The sequence below is a fragment of the Etheostoma spectabile genome, chromosome 8 (assembly GCF_008692095.1).
Source record: "Etheostoma spectabile isolate EspeVRDwgs_2016 chromosome 8, UIUC_Espe_1.0, whole genome shotgun sequence".
Taxonomy (NCBI): domain Eukaryota; kingdom Metazoa; phylum Chordata; class Actinopteri; order Perciformes; family Percidae; genus Etheostoma; species Etheostoma spectabile.
In genome coordinates this window covers 26,681,066-26,698,401 of record NC_045740.1, presented here as the reverse complement: position 1 = coordinate 26,698,401, position 17,336 = coordinate 26,681,066, and the positions used below count along the sequence as shown (strand labels likewise).

The 17,336-nt window shown below is 40.4% G+C and overlaps 1 protein-coding gene and 1 long non-coding RNA gene across 3 annotated transcripts in view; one reads left to right on the top strand and one right to left on the bottom strand.

Annotated features, from left to right (window-relative positions):
- LOC116693950 (synaptic vesicle glycoprotein 2B) overlaps positions 1-17,336 on the bottom strand; it is a 71,877-nt gene that overhangs the window by 43,665 nt on the left and 10,876 nt on the right. The window contains exon 2 of the mRNA XM_032523326.1: positions 346-966. Within this exon, the coding sequence (XP_032379217.1) occupies positions 346-581 (236 nt within the window). The 5' untranslated portion in view covers positions 582-966. The remainder of the gene's footprint in view (positions 1-345; positions 967-17,336) is intronic.
- Positions 4,530-15,686, top strand: LOC116693975 (uncharacterized). Of its 2 annotated transcripts, none has more exons than XR_004333045.1 (3): positions 4,530-4,544; positions 7,302-7,308; positions 15,530-15,686. It is a non-coding gene; the product is annotated as an uncharacterized LOC116693975 (long non-coding RNA). The 2 variants fall into 2 exon arrangements; XR_004333046.1 differs by lacking the exon at positions 7,302-7,308 and adding an exon at positions 9,344-9,348 and having other exon boundaries at positions 4,531-4,544.

Here is a 17,336-nt window from a genome sequence, read left to right as displayed (position 1 = left end):
TTTCACACTTTTTTGTTAGGTACATAATCCATGAAAATAAAGGAAATCCATTGAATGAGAAGGTGTGTCACAAAGCAGAAACTAAATGTTTTCCCATAGATTTCATACTTAGTTTTGCTTTTCTTTTTTACAACTGCCTGAGCACCATTTTCAATATACCTTTTGTAGCTATGAGTAGGACCTTTTATTTCCTTTGTTAAATGCATTGTGAAATACATTTACTTTTCCAAAGTGAACACACTATATTCAAACCCTAGTTAGAATCAGTATGTCTGCAGCTATACTGTAACACATTTTCTGGTACAGTTACAAAAGAATTCTAGGAACAAACATGCTGAGTCTCACCGTGCGGCTCTTTGTGCAGCCTTCACCTCGTCAGGATGTGGTATCCCTTGATATTCTCCTTCGTACATTTGATCCTCTTCATCATGTCCTTCGGTCACGTCACTTGCGGCATCCTCTTCTTGGGGAGGATAGTCTGCCTGATAACCATATCCATCATGGCCACCACCTTCTCCATAACTCCCGTAGCTGTCACCTCCTCCTTGGTGGTATGTGTTGTTTTGCCACGGGTCAGCCATTTGGCTTACTAGGCCTGCTAGGCTAAAAGCTAATTTTACAGCAAGTAGAAGGTTTTTTTTTGGCTAGACTGATGTTAAACTTCAGAAATAAGTGATTGAGATAAACATGCACGTTTTATCTTTTAGTTCAGCATGATTCATTAATTAGCAAATTATGCTAACCAACTAGTGTCAAAGTCTTTAGTTACAGAGACTGTGTACCTATCACTGGCTTTTAAAGATAATAGTGAACAATGATTTTAACATCTACCCATTCACCTAATTTGGTATGCAGAGCAGTCAAGATTTGCTAGATAAAAGCAAAAATGTAGTAATGTGTCTGTCTCAGGTTCTGTTGGGGTGGGTATTCCAGAGTGTTGTCAGATCTTGTCTTCAATTTTCACTTCTGAAAAAAACAGAAAAACTCAGGTTAATTAAGAAATTTGTCTTCATTAGAAATTGTTGCATACACATAGACATTTGCAATATAGCACACTTTAAGAAGTGAACGCTGTTTGTCAATTATACGTCCACTACACATATTGTGCATTCACTTCAACTTGACTTTGATGTTCTGTTGCTGTGAATTGCATATGCACATCCACAAGAGAAACCAAAGTGTCACTTTCCCCACAATCACAAAATGACTGGTTGTAAGTTAAGAGGCCATTTGCTGACCAGCCAAGTTAAGTAGTTGCCATGTCGCCGCCACATTCGGACCAGAGTGATAGAGAAAGACAGAGTGGTGACACTCCCATTGGACTCCATTGTGCGTTTTTTGCCGCCTACTTCCGGGGTATGCGGCCTTGCATAGTTCCAAACATCTATTCTACGGCGTTGGACATCCTTTCCATTGCTGAACGTCGGTCAACTTCTGAGGTAAGTTGATTAATTAGCTACCTCTTTTGAATTGTCAACTTTCTATATTTTATCAGTGGCCCTTTATGGTGTATATACTGATATTTATTTGTATGTGCACAGCATAATTACATATATTCTTAACTTGGTAGACAACTGATTGCATGCTAGTTTGTTAGCTTGACTTCGCCAGCTGTGAAGGTATCCCAGGGGTAAATTGATTAAATAGCTACTTCTTTTGAATTGTCAACTCTATATATTATATCAGAGGCACTTTATGATGCAAATACTCATCTTTGTTTGTATTTGTACAGCTCAATCATTCAGGGCTCCACAGAGTGGAACACTTATACAGCTGCTGCGCACCTAATGGCGGTTAGCTCTGGTGGGATCGACCGGGGTCCCGCTGTGTACTGCAGGCCCCTGGGAAAATGAGGTGCAATACAGGAGTCATTGAATGCTAACTATTATTGTTTCCCAACCACATTACTCTGTTCTTAACACTTATATATTCACAATATTTATCCCTGTTCCTTCACTTTGTTCTTGTTTTCCAGTTAGATACACAGACACACGTTGTTGTCTCATTTTGTTTAATAAAAAAAGATACTATTTCATTTATTCATCCAAGCGTAATGAGTTGTTTTTCTTTAATATATTTGATACTTTGTGTGTGGCTTAGTCTTAAAATGATCATGGTTGTGTTGTCAACTCATGCCTCACCAGAAGCTGTGGGCTGGACAGTAAATGCTGAATGGACTGGTGCTACTTTGCGATTGAGAAAGCAGAGTAGCAAATTACTGTTCTGTGACGCTTTGATTGATAAACAAGCTCCTTTAATATTGTGGTGTAATAATATAGACTGGCCCTTTATTAACTGTATATAATATTTATAGTTTGACTTACGATGGAAAATAAGCAGCTTGTGTTTTTTATTTGATCACATTTGAAGATAAAACCCTGTTTTGACTAAGCTATTTGTTCTAGTGTACATCTGTACATAAAATACCTGACAATCACTCTGGAAGTAAAAAGCTTTTTTTATTTATTTTATTGTGTTGTTAGATGATTATTGATTACAATAATGACAGGTTATGCCTTTAAGAAAACATTAGTTGTATTACAGACTAGTATTTCTCATTTTTAATTGTCCTTTACAATGTTTTTATAGTGAATGATGTAGCGATTCATTCTTTGCACCAAGATTGCAGTGCACCCCTGGACTGGTGTTGCTACACACTCAACCATCTAGGAAATAATCTGACGGTAAAACCAAACCACCAGTGTGACACGGTGCTACATCACCCTTTGCTGACATGAAAATCTGGCCCTCAGTATTCCTTCTTGCTCGTGTTGTCTTAGAAGTGACTGTGTCATATCCACCATACGGATGCTTTCCAGGAAGCCAGTCAGTGCCACTGCCAAGTTACACCCAAAACTCAGCTATTCCCTGCAAGGCACATGCTCTCGGTCCTTATGAGCACGAACTACGAACGATAAATAGCCCTGAATCTTTGACTCCGTGTGCCAGCCCAGTGCCACCCCATCATACACTAACAACAAACCATAAGCCATGGGACCCGCATCATATTGTAGAATAATGGTGAAGTTTACATTAAGTGCAGAAGTATAAGTCGTTTTCCTGAACAGTTACATACAATTTATTAGATTGTATAAAATAATAACCATGTCCCTAAACCTCTTACACGGAGATCAGAAGCATTGATCAGTGCATTGGGTTGACAGCACTGTAGAGATGGCACCTGTTAATATCACATAACAAAGCATGTGCACGTAGCAGTGTGTCAAAAGGATTTTTGACCATGTGGTGTTTCATAATGGGAGTTCTCCGGTCTTCCTGAGGCCCCTCTTTTTCTGTTGGTCTGATTCATGTTTACAGCAGATTAACCAGGGTGGCCAGTAAACAGGTCCTGAGTGGGACTCATTTTAAGCCCTGTATGCTCTGTATGCTCTGTATGCTCCTCTTGCCAAATCCTTCTCTGCAGTGCAGTGGAGATAGGTCTGTTAATGCAAGACTAATCTAGAAACAACCCTGTAATGCTTTTGGTGCGTGTTTTGCCATTTGAAACAAAAACGCACGCCTCAGATGAGCGTTTTGATTTTGCTACCGCAAAGTAGAATATTTACTTGAAGAATTTTTACTTGACTAATTACAAAGACTCACACGGGACAGAACACCTCCGCAATTAGCACAATTTACTAGAGGTCCCCAGGCAATACTAGTCCTGTGTGAATAGGGCTTTAATGTGCTGACACACCAACCCGATTATTGGCAGTCAGGCAGTCTGGCAAAGTTGGTGACTAGACTTGGTGTGTTTTCTGCCGACGGTTGGCCGTCTGGTTGGTGTGTCAGTGCCTTTAGATTACCATAGTCTCTGTGATACACTGCTGTTGTTTTACAATTGACCATAATCGCAGGATCACACCATCATAATCCCTTATTTAATCTTGCACTATTTGAAAGATAAGGATTTTCACCTTTTTGTTTATCAGACATCATAGCTTATAAAACAAATAACTGCGATACATCAATAAGTGCCATGTCTGTTCTTACTGGTTTTGTGGTTTCTTCTGCCACGGAGGCTCTTGATAAAGACAGACCATTACTCCATTAGGCTAAAAGCAGTACACCATTAGTGGTTGGGGTGATGGCAACTGGATAAATTGCTCCACTTTGTACTACGCAATTCCGTTTATGCCCCTCTATTCTTTATTTAAGGGTTGCTTTATCTCTCCCCTCTGTTGTACTTGTTAACTCTGCTCTGATACTAACGCAGGTTACTTTCACGGCAAGATATGTCCTTAAATAAACAAGATACAACTCAGATGGGGAAATGTTGGCAAGACTCAGATAATGCCAGAAGTAGGCCTTAATGTGTACTAGTTAAACTAGAACATTTACGTAGCTTTCATGAACATGGCTTGAATTTGTCCTGGAGTAAGGTAAGTATGCCTAAATGAGTGTGTATATATTAGTGTGTGTATATTGTTTGGTTGTTTTGTAGTGTAAGTACATTGTGAGCAACAATGCTCCAAAGAAAAATTCCTTTATTCCGTTAAAAACGTTATTGGGCAATTGCCCATTTTCAATTTAACCCTTGTATGGTATTCGGGTCAAACTGACCCATTTAAAATTTTTACAAGACATTTTTATTTTATTTCCTGTGATAAACATGTATTCCAGACTCAATTCAGAAAATTATTCTGGATATGACCACTAATATTCTTTCCATTGTGGATTTTTAACATGAATTATAACCTTATGACAAAAAAACAAACCCCACTTCCATTTTTAATTGTGTGCTAGTAGAGACTGATTGCATTCCCTAAACTTATAAGTTATCTCAATTGTTGGAAATTGAGATAAAGACAATATTTGTTAATAGATTATGAATTTAAATTTTATTTCAGAATTGTTTTTAAAACCTCAATTTGACCTGAGGGACACAAGAGGGTCCCGGAAGTGAAGACAACACAAGGGTTAAGTCCACTAAAAGTGCTTGCTTTGCCAAGACATTATCACTCCAATCTCATAAAATATGAACGCTTGGTCAGGTGCCTTTGTAATTTTTAAAGGTCTCCTTTAGCGTCATATAACACGCTTGGTCATCTCCTTTAGCTTCTTATAACATGCACTTGGTCGGAACTATTGGCGTCCCTTTTGACGCTGTTAGGTTAAGGTTAAGGACACACGCGGGGCACAAACCCCGCTCTCCTGGGTGGAGGTCCGGTCTTTGACCCATCCACCACCTCGAACCAACTTCCCCAGCACGTTCTACACACACACCGAAGTGTGTCTTTTTCGTTGCATCAGACGCAGACAACCACTGTCCAAATGTCTGTATTTTACGAGTTTGGAATGAGAACGGGTTGGTTTTGCCCATTATTATTCTAATTCTTCAACAACATTATGGAAAGGATACATACAGACGGTCAAACTTTTTGTCAAAGAATAACAGCCATTTTATTTAACATGAAACATTCCTGAAATCTCTACAGAAATACATATGTAAACAAAAGCTGTCCCCATCCACCACTCTGGTTTGGTTAAAATAGAACCCAAATATATTTTCTTTCTTTAATGTAAAAGTATGCTGTCTCTATACACACTAAATGTGTTGTTTAATTAAATGGAGTCCAGAGAGTTTGACAATGGTGATTTGTGAAATTTAAAAGTAGCCTACATCGGCAACCTGTGCCGCTGCCGTCGCGGCGCTAAATCAAAATCTTGTGTTGTAAGCAGTGTTGGGGAGAAGCGGTCCTGATTAAACTGCTACTTAATAGCGTTGGAGTTTCTCAATCAAATAGCTTTTCAGTAGCTTAGCGTACCTTAGTTTTTGATTAAGTTGTGTGGTAGCATTCACATAATCTACATTTCCCCAAGCATTCTGAAGCTCGAGCCCAGAAAAAAAAACTGCTGAGGAACACTGATAACCAAACATAAGTTGTGTACATTGATTTATAAAAAATAAAAACCTCAAATGTGATAAACTACTATTGCCACGTTGCCCGATCAGTGCTTAAGTCAAAGCTTCATTGCCTAAGTCAGAGTTCATTTAATGTGGAGTAACTGGTAGCTTGGCTTTCTAGACCTTTGAAGTAGCTTGCTACAATGTTAATAAGCAATATGACAACATGATTAACATGTTGTTGGTCTGACAGCACTTTGCTTCCGAGCCGAGCTGCGCAATGTTGAGGTCACATTTTAGTAGCAGTGGGAGGGGGACCAGTGCATGTTCTGTTCATTCACTAGAAATTTCATGTATTTTTTGGGGTGACAAGTATATATTAGTCTCAAAGAAAACTGCACTGTCAATATGGAAATATGTTGGATCTTAAGCCAAGAAAAGAGATGAGCTAAAAGAGTTGAGACAAAGTGTAAATAACCAAACCAAAGAGGTTATTGCATTACCACTAAGATGTGGTGGTAAGAGTCGCTACACTGTCAATATGAACTTTTTCATCAGTCTCATTTGGGAGCGGCTGAGATAAGTGTGATATGTCAAATTTGGTAGAATTTTTTTTTCCTCCAGCCCAAGCTTAGATCTTACTCTATCAAAAAGGTCTATCTCTGTTGGGATCCTTCCATATAATATGACTCTGACACTATAATCACAATCTGAGCCCGTCAGTGGCAAAAACTACACTTTTAGATTGATGATACACATTTGCCCTCTATGATTACACTGCAGCCCGGGTCACAGCTACCTTTTGCAGCATTCTCTCTCAATACGTTTGTAACTTCAACACCAACGCATTGGAAAATAGGGTCCTGGTTGAAAAGAAAAAAAAAAAATTACACTTTAGGTATGAGCCCATGCTCTGGAACTATCAAAAAAAACAAAACAATATTAAAACACACTGTTTCAAACCACACAGTTATGAAAAGTAATACCTTCAGAACACAACCACTGCCAACCGGTCACACCATAGCCATGAAATGCCTGCAAAAACTGATCCTGAACACAGCTGTCAATCTAAAGCCGGACCACATCAGTCTGTCTATAGGGCCAAACAAAGGACAGGATGCTGTGGCATATGCCCTCCACTCCCTGCCTCAACATCTGGAATCACCAGGCAACTTTGCTTCTCTCCTTTTTATTGACTTTGGTGACAATTAAAGTTGAAATAATTCAAACTTTATAGCAGAATTTCCTCCAAGATGTCTCTACTGTTCTCCCCATAGGAAAACAATAGCACAGCTCCTCTACAATGCAATGTCAATCAAGCATACCATCACCACCTTCAGCCCTGGCCAGACCTGAGTTAATGAGAGGGGGAGTAGCTGAAACTAAGTAAAGGGGATGGACAGTGACATGATGGATTTTACTTTTTGAATCACTTGTCTATTGTACTGGTCAGTGAGGTTGTTTTGTTGAACACTGAGGATTTTGCTATTAATCTTCTTTTCAACAGTTTTTGGCCCTTACACTCTGATTTTCATGCCAGCAGAAAAAATATAAAATTTTAAGATAGACTCAATATGCACTACCTGTCAAAAGTTTGGGGTCACTTAGAAATTTCCATTGTACTCCATTATAGACAGAATACCAGCTGAGGTCATTCTCGGCATGGTTTTCAACCAGGGCAGAAGTTTTCAGATTACCTTATGTGCTTACATAATTGCAAAAGGGTTCTCCAATATGTCCTCAGTTAGTTTAAAAAAAAAAATATCGGATTATTAAACAGAATGGGCCTTTGGAACATTGGAGGAATGGTTGCTGATAATGGGCAATGTTAATTGCATTAAAGATCAGCCCGCCCCTCAGATCAGCTGGTATACCGTCTATAATGGAGTGGTATGGAAATTTGTAAGTGACCCCAAACTTTTCACTAGTATTGTATAATTTGTAGAAGATGGTCATGAGGGTTGGCTCCAAATTAAACTTTGAAAGGCAAAATAGGCGCTGCTGGGTTTAATTGCACATCAACTAGGTTTTACAACATTTTTACAACTGCAAATGCTGCATCACACCATTTTACAAAATGGTCCACGACAGGGCCAGGATCAATTTAATCTGCTTGAAGGAGAATAACAATAACTGATATATCTGTACATTTTAAAATGTGTCTAATTTGGTAAAGGCTATGACAGTCATTTGTATACAGGATGTAGTGGAATCAGGAAAGGATGAAGCCCTGAGGAGATCCAGTGGATGATGACATCTTCTCAGACAAGCAATTATTCACCCTCACTGTCTGCGTTTTGTCAGTTAAAAAAAATCGCAAATCCGGCCCACCAGGTTAAAGATAAATCTAAAAATAAAATGTTAGCGTGTTTTGGTGCCCTCAGGGTTAAGCAGAGTGGCCATAGCATCTTCTACCCCTCGCTTAGCTCTGTAAGCAAACTGTAGCGAGTCAAGTAGCATCTCTGTTTTGTGACAAGCTCTTTTTTCAGCAGTCTTTTGTCTATTGTGCCTGTCCTGCATAAATGAGTGAAAGCCGCAGTTTGATTGGATACTGATAGGAGGCCAGCAGGAAATTAAAATCTGGACAGAAGGAGTCCTTCTGTACCCCATCAGCCCATCTCTGGCACATGGTGCAGATTGCAGAGTCAGCAGGGTGTCTGCAGGTTTCAGCAAGTTCAATTTAAGACCTTTCCTTAGCCTCTGAATGTCAACCTCATTTACAGAGTACATAAAACCTGATAAAGGTTGTGCTTTGAAAAGGTCTGAGAGGAAAGTGGTAGGGTTTTTCTTTCAAGCTCATATTTTCTAAGTTATTTTTCTTTACTCCACACCAAAATTGGAAAAAGAATTAATAAGTCATTGAATCTGACAAAAAACTTGAGATAGCCATTTTTATTTATTTTTGTCTTAATAGCATTTTGAATTTAGTTTGAATTTGTATGTATGTGTAAGGTTTCTATGCTCAACCTGTGGCAAAAGCTCTATTTTCGAAGTGAATTTGTTAATGTGCCATTTTTTGTGAAAAAACAACAATTCCCTTCTAGTTCATCTGTTACTCTCGTTATGTCCAAAACAGCCAGGAGTGGAGTTTTCAGCCTCTTGTGACCTGGTAGGCCACCTACAACGTGGCTACATCTGTTTAACGCACTTTACCAGATAGCCTGCGACTGTCCTGCTATTATTACAGACATGTGAACTTGTGTGAACATGTGAAAACTTTGCATAGACTCAAGCATGGAGTCACTTTGGTGCGCTGCAGAAAGTGAATAGAGGATATTTGGTGTTTTTTTAAAGGAAAACACTGATGTATGAAACTGAATTAGATTAATTAACCATTTAATGGTGCTGCTCGTTCCGGCCCACTTTAACCCCTGGTCATGGTCAACAGGGAGCTTCACCCCTTATGAGTGTGATGATTTTTCAATAAAGATTTTAATAACATATTGCATACCAAAATTAAATTGTAATAGCTGGATTTCAACCAGCAGAGAACAGTTGCTGTGCACATTTTTAACACAATATGTAGAATTCAAATATTTTGTATTTCTCTCTCTCTTTCTTCCTCTCTCTCTCTTTGGTGTGTTACCCACATCTTTCTTTATATGCCAAGGGTGAAAAGACTTCAGAAAAGGAGACACCGGTATATACTTGATTATGCTTGTGAGACAAGCCTCTTAGCTCCTCTCTACCCTAGATGCATTTTAAGCAGGGCTGTAGTCAAGTTCACCTTTGTCAAGTCCAAGTATCATTTAGAATAATAATAATGCTAATAATGTATCCTTTATAAGTCCCACAAAGGGAAATTACAATTTACACTGTTGTTATTACACACAGGCCTGAATTACACACACATGCTCAGTACCTATATATGCACTAAATGTTAAGGGGGGGGCTGCCCATGGAAAGGCACCCCAAGCAGTTGGGGGTTCGGTGCCTTACTCAAGAGCACCTTGACAGTCCACAATACTGTGGTCCATATAAGGACTTGAACCAGTGACCCTCCGGTTCTCAACCCAACTCCCTACGGACTGAGCTACTGCCACCCCAATTTATAAAAACCTGACACTCAAGAAAAAGTTGCGTGAAGCAGAGTGAAATTTGCGGTTGCAACATATGTTGCAAAAGTCGTGATTTATAAGGAATTTCTATGGGTTAAATTGTTCCCCGTTTTCCACAACATTTTGACCATGCGTGTGAGGGTGGTAACGCTCCCAAGAATTTGTAGACTGCGTTTTAGGCACCTCCTATGGTAACACTTTATATCACATGGATAAAGTACTCTGGACACGAGGCATTACGGTAAGCGTACCTGACTCATTTCCGTTTCCTGTGCCTTTGTGTTGTTTGCGTTCTTTGTAGCTTCTGTACGTCTTTGCTACGACAATAGCACCAGTTCAGTGTTTTAGATTTGTCTATTACCAAATACGCGGCCTACTGTCGCTAAACACTTATTCTTATAGCAGTTCTCCTAAGCACTCACATATCTTCTCATTTTTTTAGCGACTTTTGTTAAATAACGCTGTTTTAACGCTTGGTAGCTAACGCTACCATACTAGCTTAGCCGCTAACGACTTTAGCCTAGCAGTTAGTTATGTCGGCCCCCTCTCCGACTTCTCCTGCTCGATGTGTGAGATGTTTAGTTACTCCTCTGCTTTCTTTAGCGGTGATGCGGTGTAACAAGTGTAGTTTATTTTTGGGACGTGAGGCGAGGCTTATGGTTAGAAGCCGGATCACCGCCATGACAGATCAGTCGTCATTTACTGTAGCTAACCCCCCCCCCGTAGTCGCACGGGCCGCCTGAGCCGAGTTAGCCTCTGGTAGCCGTTCCTCGCGAACCTCGGAGCAGCCAGGACATAGTGCGTGGTTTACTGTGCGAGGACGAGAAGAGACAGCGTAAGTTTTCCAAGACTCGGACCGCCACCAGCCTGTTACGTTTCTAACACGATTTTCCCCACTCAGCAACCCCCCCGCTGAGAAACCAACTCTGGTTATCGGCAGCTCCATTCTGAAGAACGTGAAGTTAGCGAAGCCGGCGGCCGTATTTAGTGCATCCCGGGGGCTAGAGCGGGCGACTTGAGTCTTTACTGAACTGCTGGCTAAGGTATAACGTAATACAGCAAGATTGTTATTCACGTTGGCGTTAATGACTCCAGTTACGGCAATCGGAGGTTACTAAGTTGTTAATTTGATCGGTGTGTACATACGCGAGTCAATGTCGACACCGTAGTTTCTCTGGACCCCTGCCAATCTAACCAGCGATGACATGTATAGGCCGCATGTCGTCATTTCGCGCGCTGGCTATCGAGGTGGTGTCCAGATAATGATGTGGGCTTTGGACACTGGCAGTCTTTCTGGGGAGGAGACCTGGTCTGATTCGGAGACGGCGTTCATCCCACTTGGGCTGGAGCAGCTCTCATTTCTAGAAACTTGACAGTTTATTGGTGGACCTAATCCTGACAATCCATAGTTGGGACCGAGAGGCAGAGTCCCAGTCTAACACACTTCTCTGCTCCTTTATTCCAGGTGTTACCTAGTAAAAATCCCATAGTGACGGTGTCTGCCCCCCGACCATTAAAATATTTAAATCAAAGGTAAACAAGAAGAGGAGCAGTGCATGAAAACCTCATAAAATAAACCAGAAGTGCAATAGTTCAAAAGAATAGGAGAAATTAAATGTGGACTCTTAAACATCAGATCTCTCTCTTCTAAAGGTGTACTATGAAATGAATTGATATCAGATTCTAATATTGATTATTTGTCTTACTGAAACCTGGCTGGGTAATGGAGAATATGTTAGTCTAAATGAGTCCACCCCCCAGTCATATTAATACTCACATTCCTCGAGGCGCAGGCCGAGGAGGTGGAGTTGCAGCTATCTTTGATTCTGGTCTACTAATTAGCTCTAAACCTAACTAAAATTATAACCATTTGAAAGTCTTGTTCTTAGTCTTTCACACCCAAGTTGGAAATCAATGCAAACCAGTTTCTATTGTTATAGTGTACCGACCCCTGTCCATACCTGAATTTTTATCCGAATTTGCAGAGTTTCATCGAACTTAGTGCTAATAACGGACAAAGTTATTATTGTAGGGATTTTAATATTCATGTGGACGTTGAGAATGATAGCCTTAGCACTGCTTTATCTCTCTATTAGATTCTATTGGCTTCTCTCAAAGTGTACATAAACCCTCACCGTTTTAACCACACCCTCGATCTTGTTCTGGTATATGGTGTTAAATTGAACATTTAATAGTGTTCCCACAGAATCCCTTCCTATCTGACCACTGTTTGATAACTTTTGAGTTTATACTACTGAACTACACGCCGTTAGGCAAAACATCCTATACAAGATGTCTATCTGATAGTGCTGTAGCTAAATTTAAGGATGCGTTTCGTTAGCATTAATCATTACCAAGTCCCAAAGTAACGGAGGACTCCTATGCTATTAGTCCCTCCCAAATCGATCATTTTGTTGAGTGCAGCAGCGCTCCCTACGAATGACTCTAACTCTGTTGCCCCTCTAAAAAAGAAGATATAAAACAAGAAGGTTAGCTCCATGGTATAACACTGAAACTCGCAAATTAAAGCAAATCGCGGAAACTTGAAGAGATCGGCGCTCCACCAAACTGAATTCTCGTTTAACCTGGCAAGATAGTCTTAAAACTATAGGAAGGCCCTCGTAATGCCAAGCAGCGTACTACCGTCATTGATAAGGAAAATGAGACAACCCCAGGTTTCTTTTCAGTACTGGCCAGGCTAACGAAGGTCACAGCTCTACTGAGCCAGTATTCCCATAGCTCTTAGTAGTAACGACTTATGAGGTTTGTCTCATGATAAAATTATAATATCAAGAAGCAAATTCACCAAGACCTGCCTTTAACTGGCTATCTCTAAACCTAACTGTAGAAACAGCTGTAAAACCAGATACATTTTGTTGACTGCTTTGCTCACTTGATCTTATGAATTTAATTCAATTATCTTCATCTAGCCATCAACCTGCCTCTTAGATCCCACCCGACTAGGCTACTTAAGGAAGTTTTACCATAGTCACACTTCACTACTGAATATACCAATTTGTCTTTACTAAGGCATTTACCACAGTACTTAAAGTCTGTAATTAAACCTCTTCTGAAAAAGCCAAACCTTGATCCAGTGTTTTAGCCAACAGACCTATATCCAACCTTCCATTTCTCTCTAAGATTCTTGGAAAGCAGTCGCCAAAACGCTGGGACTTTCTGCATAGCAACAGCTTTTTGAGGATTTTCAGTCAGGATTTAGAGTTCATCATAGCCAGAGACAGCACTTGTGAAAATTAATATGACCTCATTGCATCAGACAAAGGACTTCTCTGTACTTGTGTTATTAGATCTTAGCGCTGCATTGAACCATTGACCATTATATCTTATTACAGAGTTAGAACATTTAATTGGCATTAAAGGGACTGCTCTAAGCTGGTTTAAGTCTATTTATCAATCGATCTCAGTTTGTTAATGTTAACGATGAATCCTCTGTGCACGCCAAGGTTAGTCATGGATCCCACAAGGATCTGTCTCGGTCCGTCCATCCTGTTCACTTTATATATGCTTCCTTTAGGCAGTATTATTAGAACACTCCATAAACTTTCATTGTTATGCAGATGATACTCAATTATATCTAACATCACGCCGGATGAAACTAATCAGTTAGCTAACATCTCAAACGTGCCTTCGGATATTAAAACCTGGATGACCTGTAATTTCTAATGTTAAACTCAGATAAACTAAGTTATTGCTCTCAGACCCAACACCCCTGTGACGCACAATCCAAAGATTAGTTACTCTGGATGGCATCACCCTGGCCTCCAGCACCACTGTGAAGAATCTTGGAGTCATCTTTGATCAGGACATGTCCTTTAATTCCCACTTAAAGCAAATTTCAAGATCGCCTTTTTTCACCTACGTAATATTGCAAAAATCAGAATATCCTGTCTAAAATGATGCGAAAAATTAGTCCATGCATTTGTTACTTCTAGGTTGGATTACTGCAATTCTTTACTATCATGCGCTCGAAAAAATCCATAAAGACTCTACAGCTGATCCAGAATGCTGCGGCACGGGTTCTGACGGGAACCAGGAAAAGAGATCACGTTTCTCCTGTTTTAGCTTCTCTGCATTGGCTTCCTGTAAATTTAGAATAGAATTAAACCTCTTCTCACCTACAAGCTCTTCATGGTCGCACCCATCTATCTTAAGGAGCTTATAGTACCTTACAACCCTGGGAGAGAACTACGCTCCACAGATGCAGGGTTACTGGTGGTTCCTAGAGTCTCTAAAAGTAGAACGGGAGCCAGAGCTTCAGCTATCGCCCTCTCCTGTGGAACCAGGTTCCAGTTTGGGGTCCGGGAGGCAGACACCGTCTCCACATTTAAGAGTAGGCTTAAGACTTTCCTTTTTGATAAGCTTATAGTTAGGGCATAGAATCGAATATTGTTAGGAGTAGTAGTTAGTCACATAGTTTCATATAATATAACTAAAGGGAGAACTTGGCATAAGCCCATCCGGTTGGGGGGAGTTTCTGGCCGACCGGGCTGGAGCTCTCTTTACCTTGTCTCTCTTGGTTTTGTGTAATAATAGTTTTAGACAGCTTGGGACTTATTTTGATACACTAGTTAGGGCATAGAATCGAATAATGTGTGGAGTAGTAGTTAGTCACATAGTTTTCAGATTTATCTATCATATCCAAGAATATAATAGAACTAAAGGGAGACTGGCATACAGCCCGATCCGGTTGGGGAGAGTTTCTGGCCCGCCGGGCGGGAGCTCTCTTTACCTCATCTCCTTGGTTTTGTTTAGTATTTAGACAGCTGGGGACTTATTTTGATACACTAGTTGGCATAGAATCGAATATTGTTAGGAGAGAGTAGTTAGTCCATAGTTTTCAGATTTATCTAACATAATACAAGAATATAATAGAACTAAAGGGAGACTGTGGCATACAGCCCGATCGGTTGGGGAGAGTTCTGCCCGCCGGGCTGGAGCTCTCTTTACCTCGTCTCTCTTGGTTTTGCTGTAATAGTTTTAGACAGCTGGGACTTATTTTGATACACTGAGCTCCTCTCTCTATCTTTCTATCTTTCATTTATGTGCATCCATGTCCCAGAAATGCGGGTTACTAACTATTTCTGGGAGTCATCCCCGGAGTCCTTATGTTTTCTTTTTCACCAGCATGTTCCCTGGATCAGAGAGGCTCCGAATCAGGGTAGCAGCTGTCGCCATGGTCCCCTACACGTCTGTGATGCCATGTTCAACTGCTACACTGCTGGTGCCTGCTACGTCCCTGCTGCTACGTCCTGCTGTGCCTTGTAATGCCGCACAGCCTCCTGCTATGCCATGAACTACTACAAGAACTTCTACAAACTACTAATTTTTTTCTATTTTTATTGCCACTCTTCATTCTAACCCCAACCGGCCCGTCAGACACCGCCTACCAAGAGCCTGGGTCTGACCGAGGTTTCTGCCTAAAAGGAAGTTTTTCCTTGCCACTGTCGCACTGTTGCTTGCTCTGGAGGAAACTATTAGAACTGTTGGGTCCTTGTAAATTCTGGAGTGTGGTCTATCTGTAAAGTGTCTTGAGATAACTCTTGTTATGAATTGATACTATAAATAAAATTGAATTGAATTGAATTGGATGCAGAGCGCAAAGCATATTTTTGTTACACAGCCAATGGTCCCGGGTCTGGTGGACCCACCACATTATCAGGCTTTTAAAACAATACAGACATAACAATTACTGTAAAAATACTCAACAGATGTTTACTTTAGCTCAATTACCTATGATATATATACATCATTTATGGTTCATATTTACCCCTCTGAGATCACATTTATGATCAGATCATAATTTTATTTGTGAGGAAAAAAAAGGAAATTCAAATTTATAAAAAAGGTGAAAAAAAAAGAAAAAAGATTTTTGATCAGAACAGGTGAAAGTGCTTGAAATGTAACAATTTTGTAACTTTGTGTGGTAATAATAGCATAATAGCAGGTGCAGAAAAACAACTTTCCCACACACAGACACCTATACTCAGACACCCACACATACTGTACAGACGCATGGACACACACAGACACACACACACACACACACACACACAGCAGGCCCAGTTAGGAGGAGGACACAGTTAAGTTTCAGTTAAGCACCTAAAATTATTACACTCGGGTCCAGTAGACCCAAACACCTCCATGTAATAGCACACGTAATAGTTATGTGTAGGGGGGTGTACCGCGTGCAGTCATTGAAATAAGTTATTTTTTATTTTCTTCACAGAACATGAGCCAAGGCCAGTGAGTTTGATAAATATTATATATTATATATAATATTATTATATATTATATAGCAATTTTTTTTCTTTTATAAAACACTGAGAACAGATCCCACAGACCCAAACACCACACAAGGGTTAATTACCCTGATGAAGCCAATGTGATTCAGATCCACTACCAGTTTACTGGACTTAATTAACCTATTGGGACAATAATAAATAAATAAATAAATAAATAAATAAATAGAGTTCCCAATGGCCTGTGTATTGCAACCAATTAACAGCATGGCAGATTTGGCATTGCGGAAACACCAGTATGAATATAAAGAGGGACATGTCCAAAACATATGAACCAGAGCGTTACACTGACGACTGTCACAGATTAATTTAATTTTAATCTGTTTATTGATTTATACTCTATGTCCACACTTTGTTAGTAATCATACACAGTCCTGAACTACACACACACATGCTCAGGATCTATACATGTACTAATGGAGAGATGTCAGAGTGAGTGGGCTGCTAGCCAAACCAGCACCCTGAGCGGTTGGGGGGGTACAAGGCCTTGCTCAACAGCACCTGACAGTGCCCAGGAGGTGAAGTGGCATTTCTCCAGCCATCAATCCACACTCCGTACTTTTTGGTCCACATGGGGACTCAAACCAGTGACCCTCCGGTTACCAACCCAACTCCCTATGGACTAAGCTACTACCACCCCCTTAGATCACTGTTGGGATAAACACGGTATAGACAAGCCTTTGTCCAGTACACACGCATTGAATTACCCCATGCCTAGCACACACTGAAGACGAGTGCAGGTGGCCAAGAATTGACCCCCAGGTCAGCGTCAAACCCATTCCCAGCTCCTGGGACCAGAGGGTTAAAAGGGATTGATCAGAGGGAGAATACAGAGATAGTATCACTCCATACCAGCCCCTTCATTAAAACACTCTGAGACCGAGAGACTCGCCCACGAGCCTAAATAGCACCTCTGATTAATAGTTTAATCATTAAGCAACCATAAAACATATCAACTCACCAAAAGTTGCTGCTAAAACGTAACGAGTTAGCGGTTACGGAGGTCGCTTCCGGGTCTTTCTAGCCTCAACAGGTGATTTTCTATCCTGCCTGGAACTTCCAGCCTTTTTCCGGGTTGTCGAGCATTAAATCCAAACTGTTACATCCAAG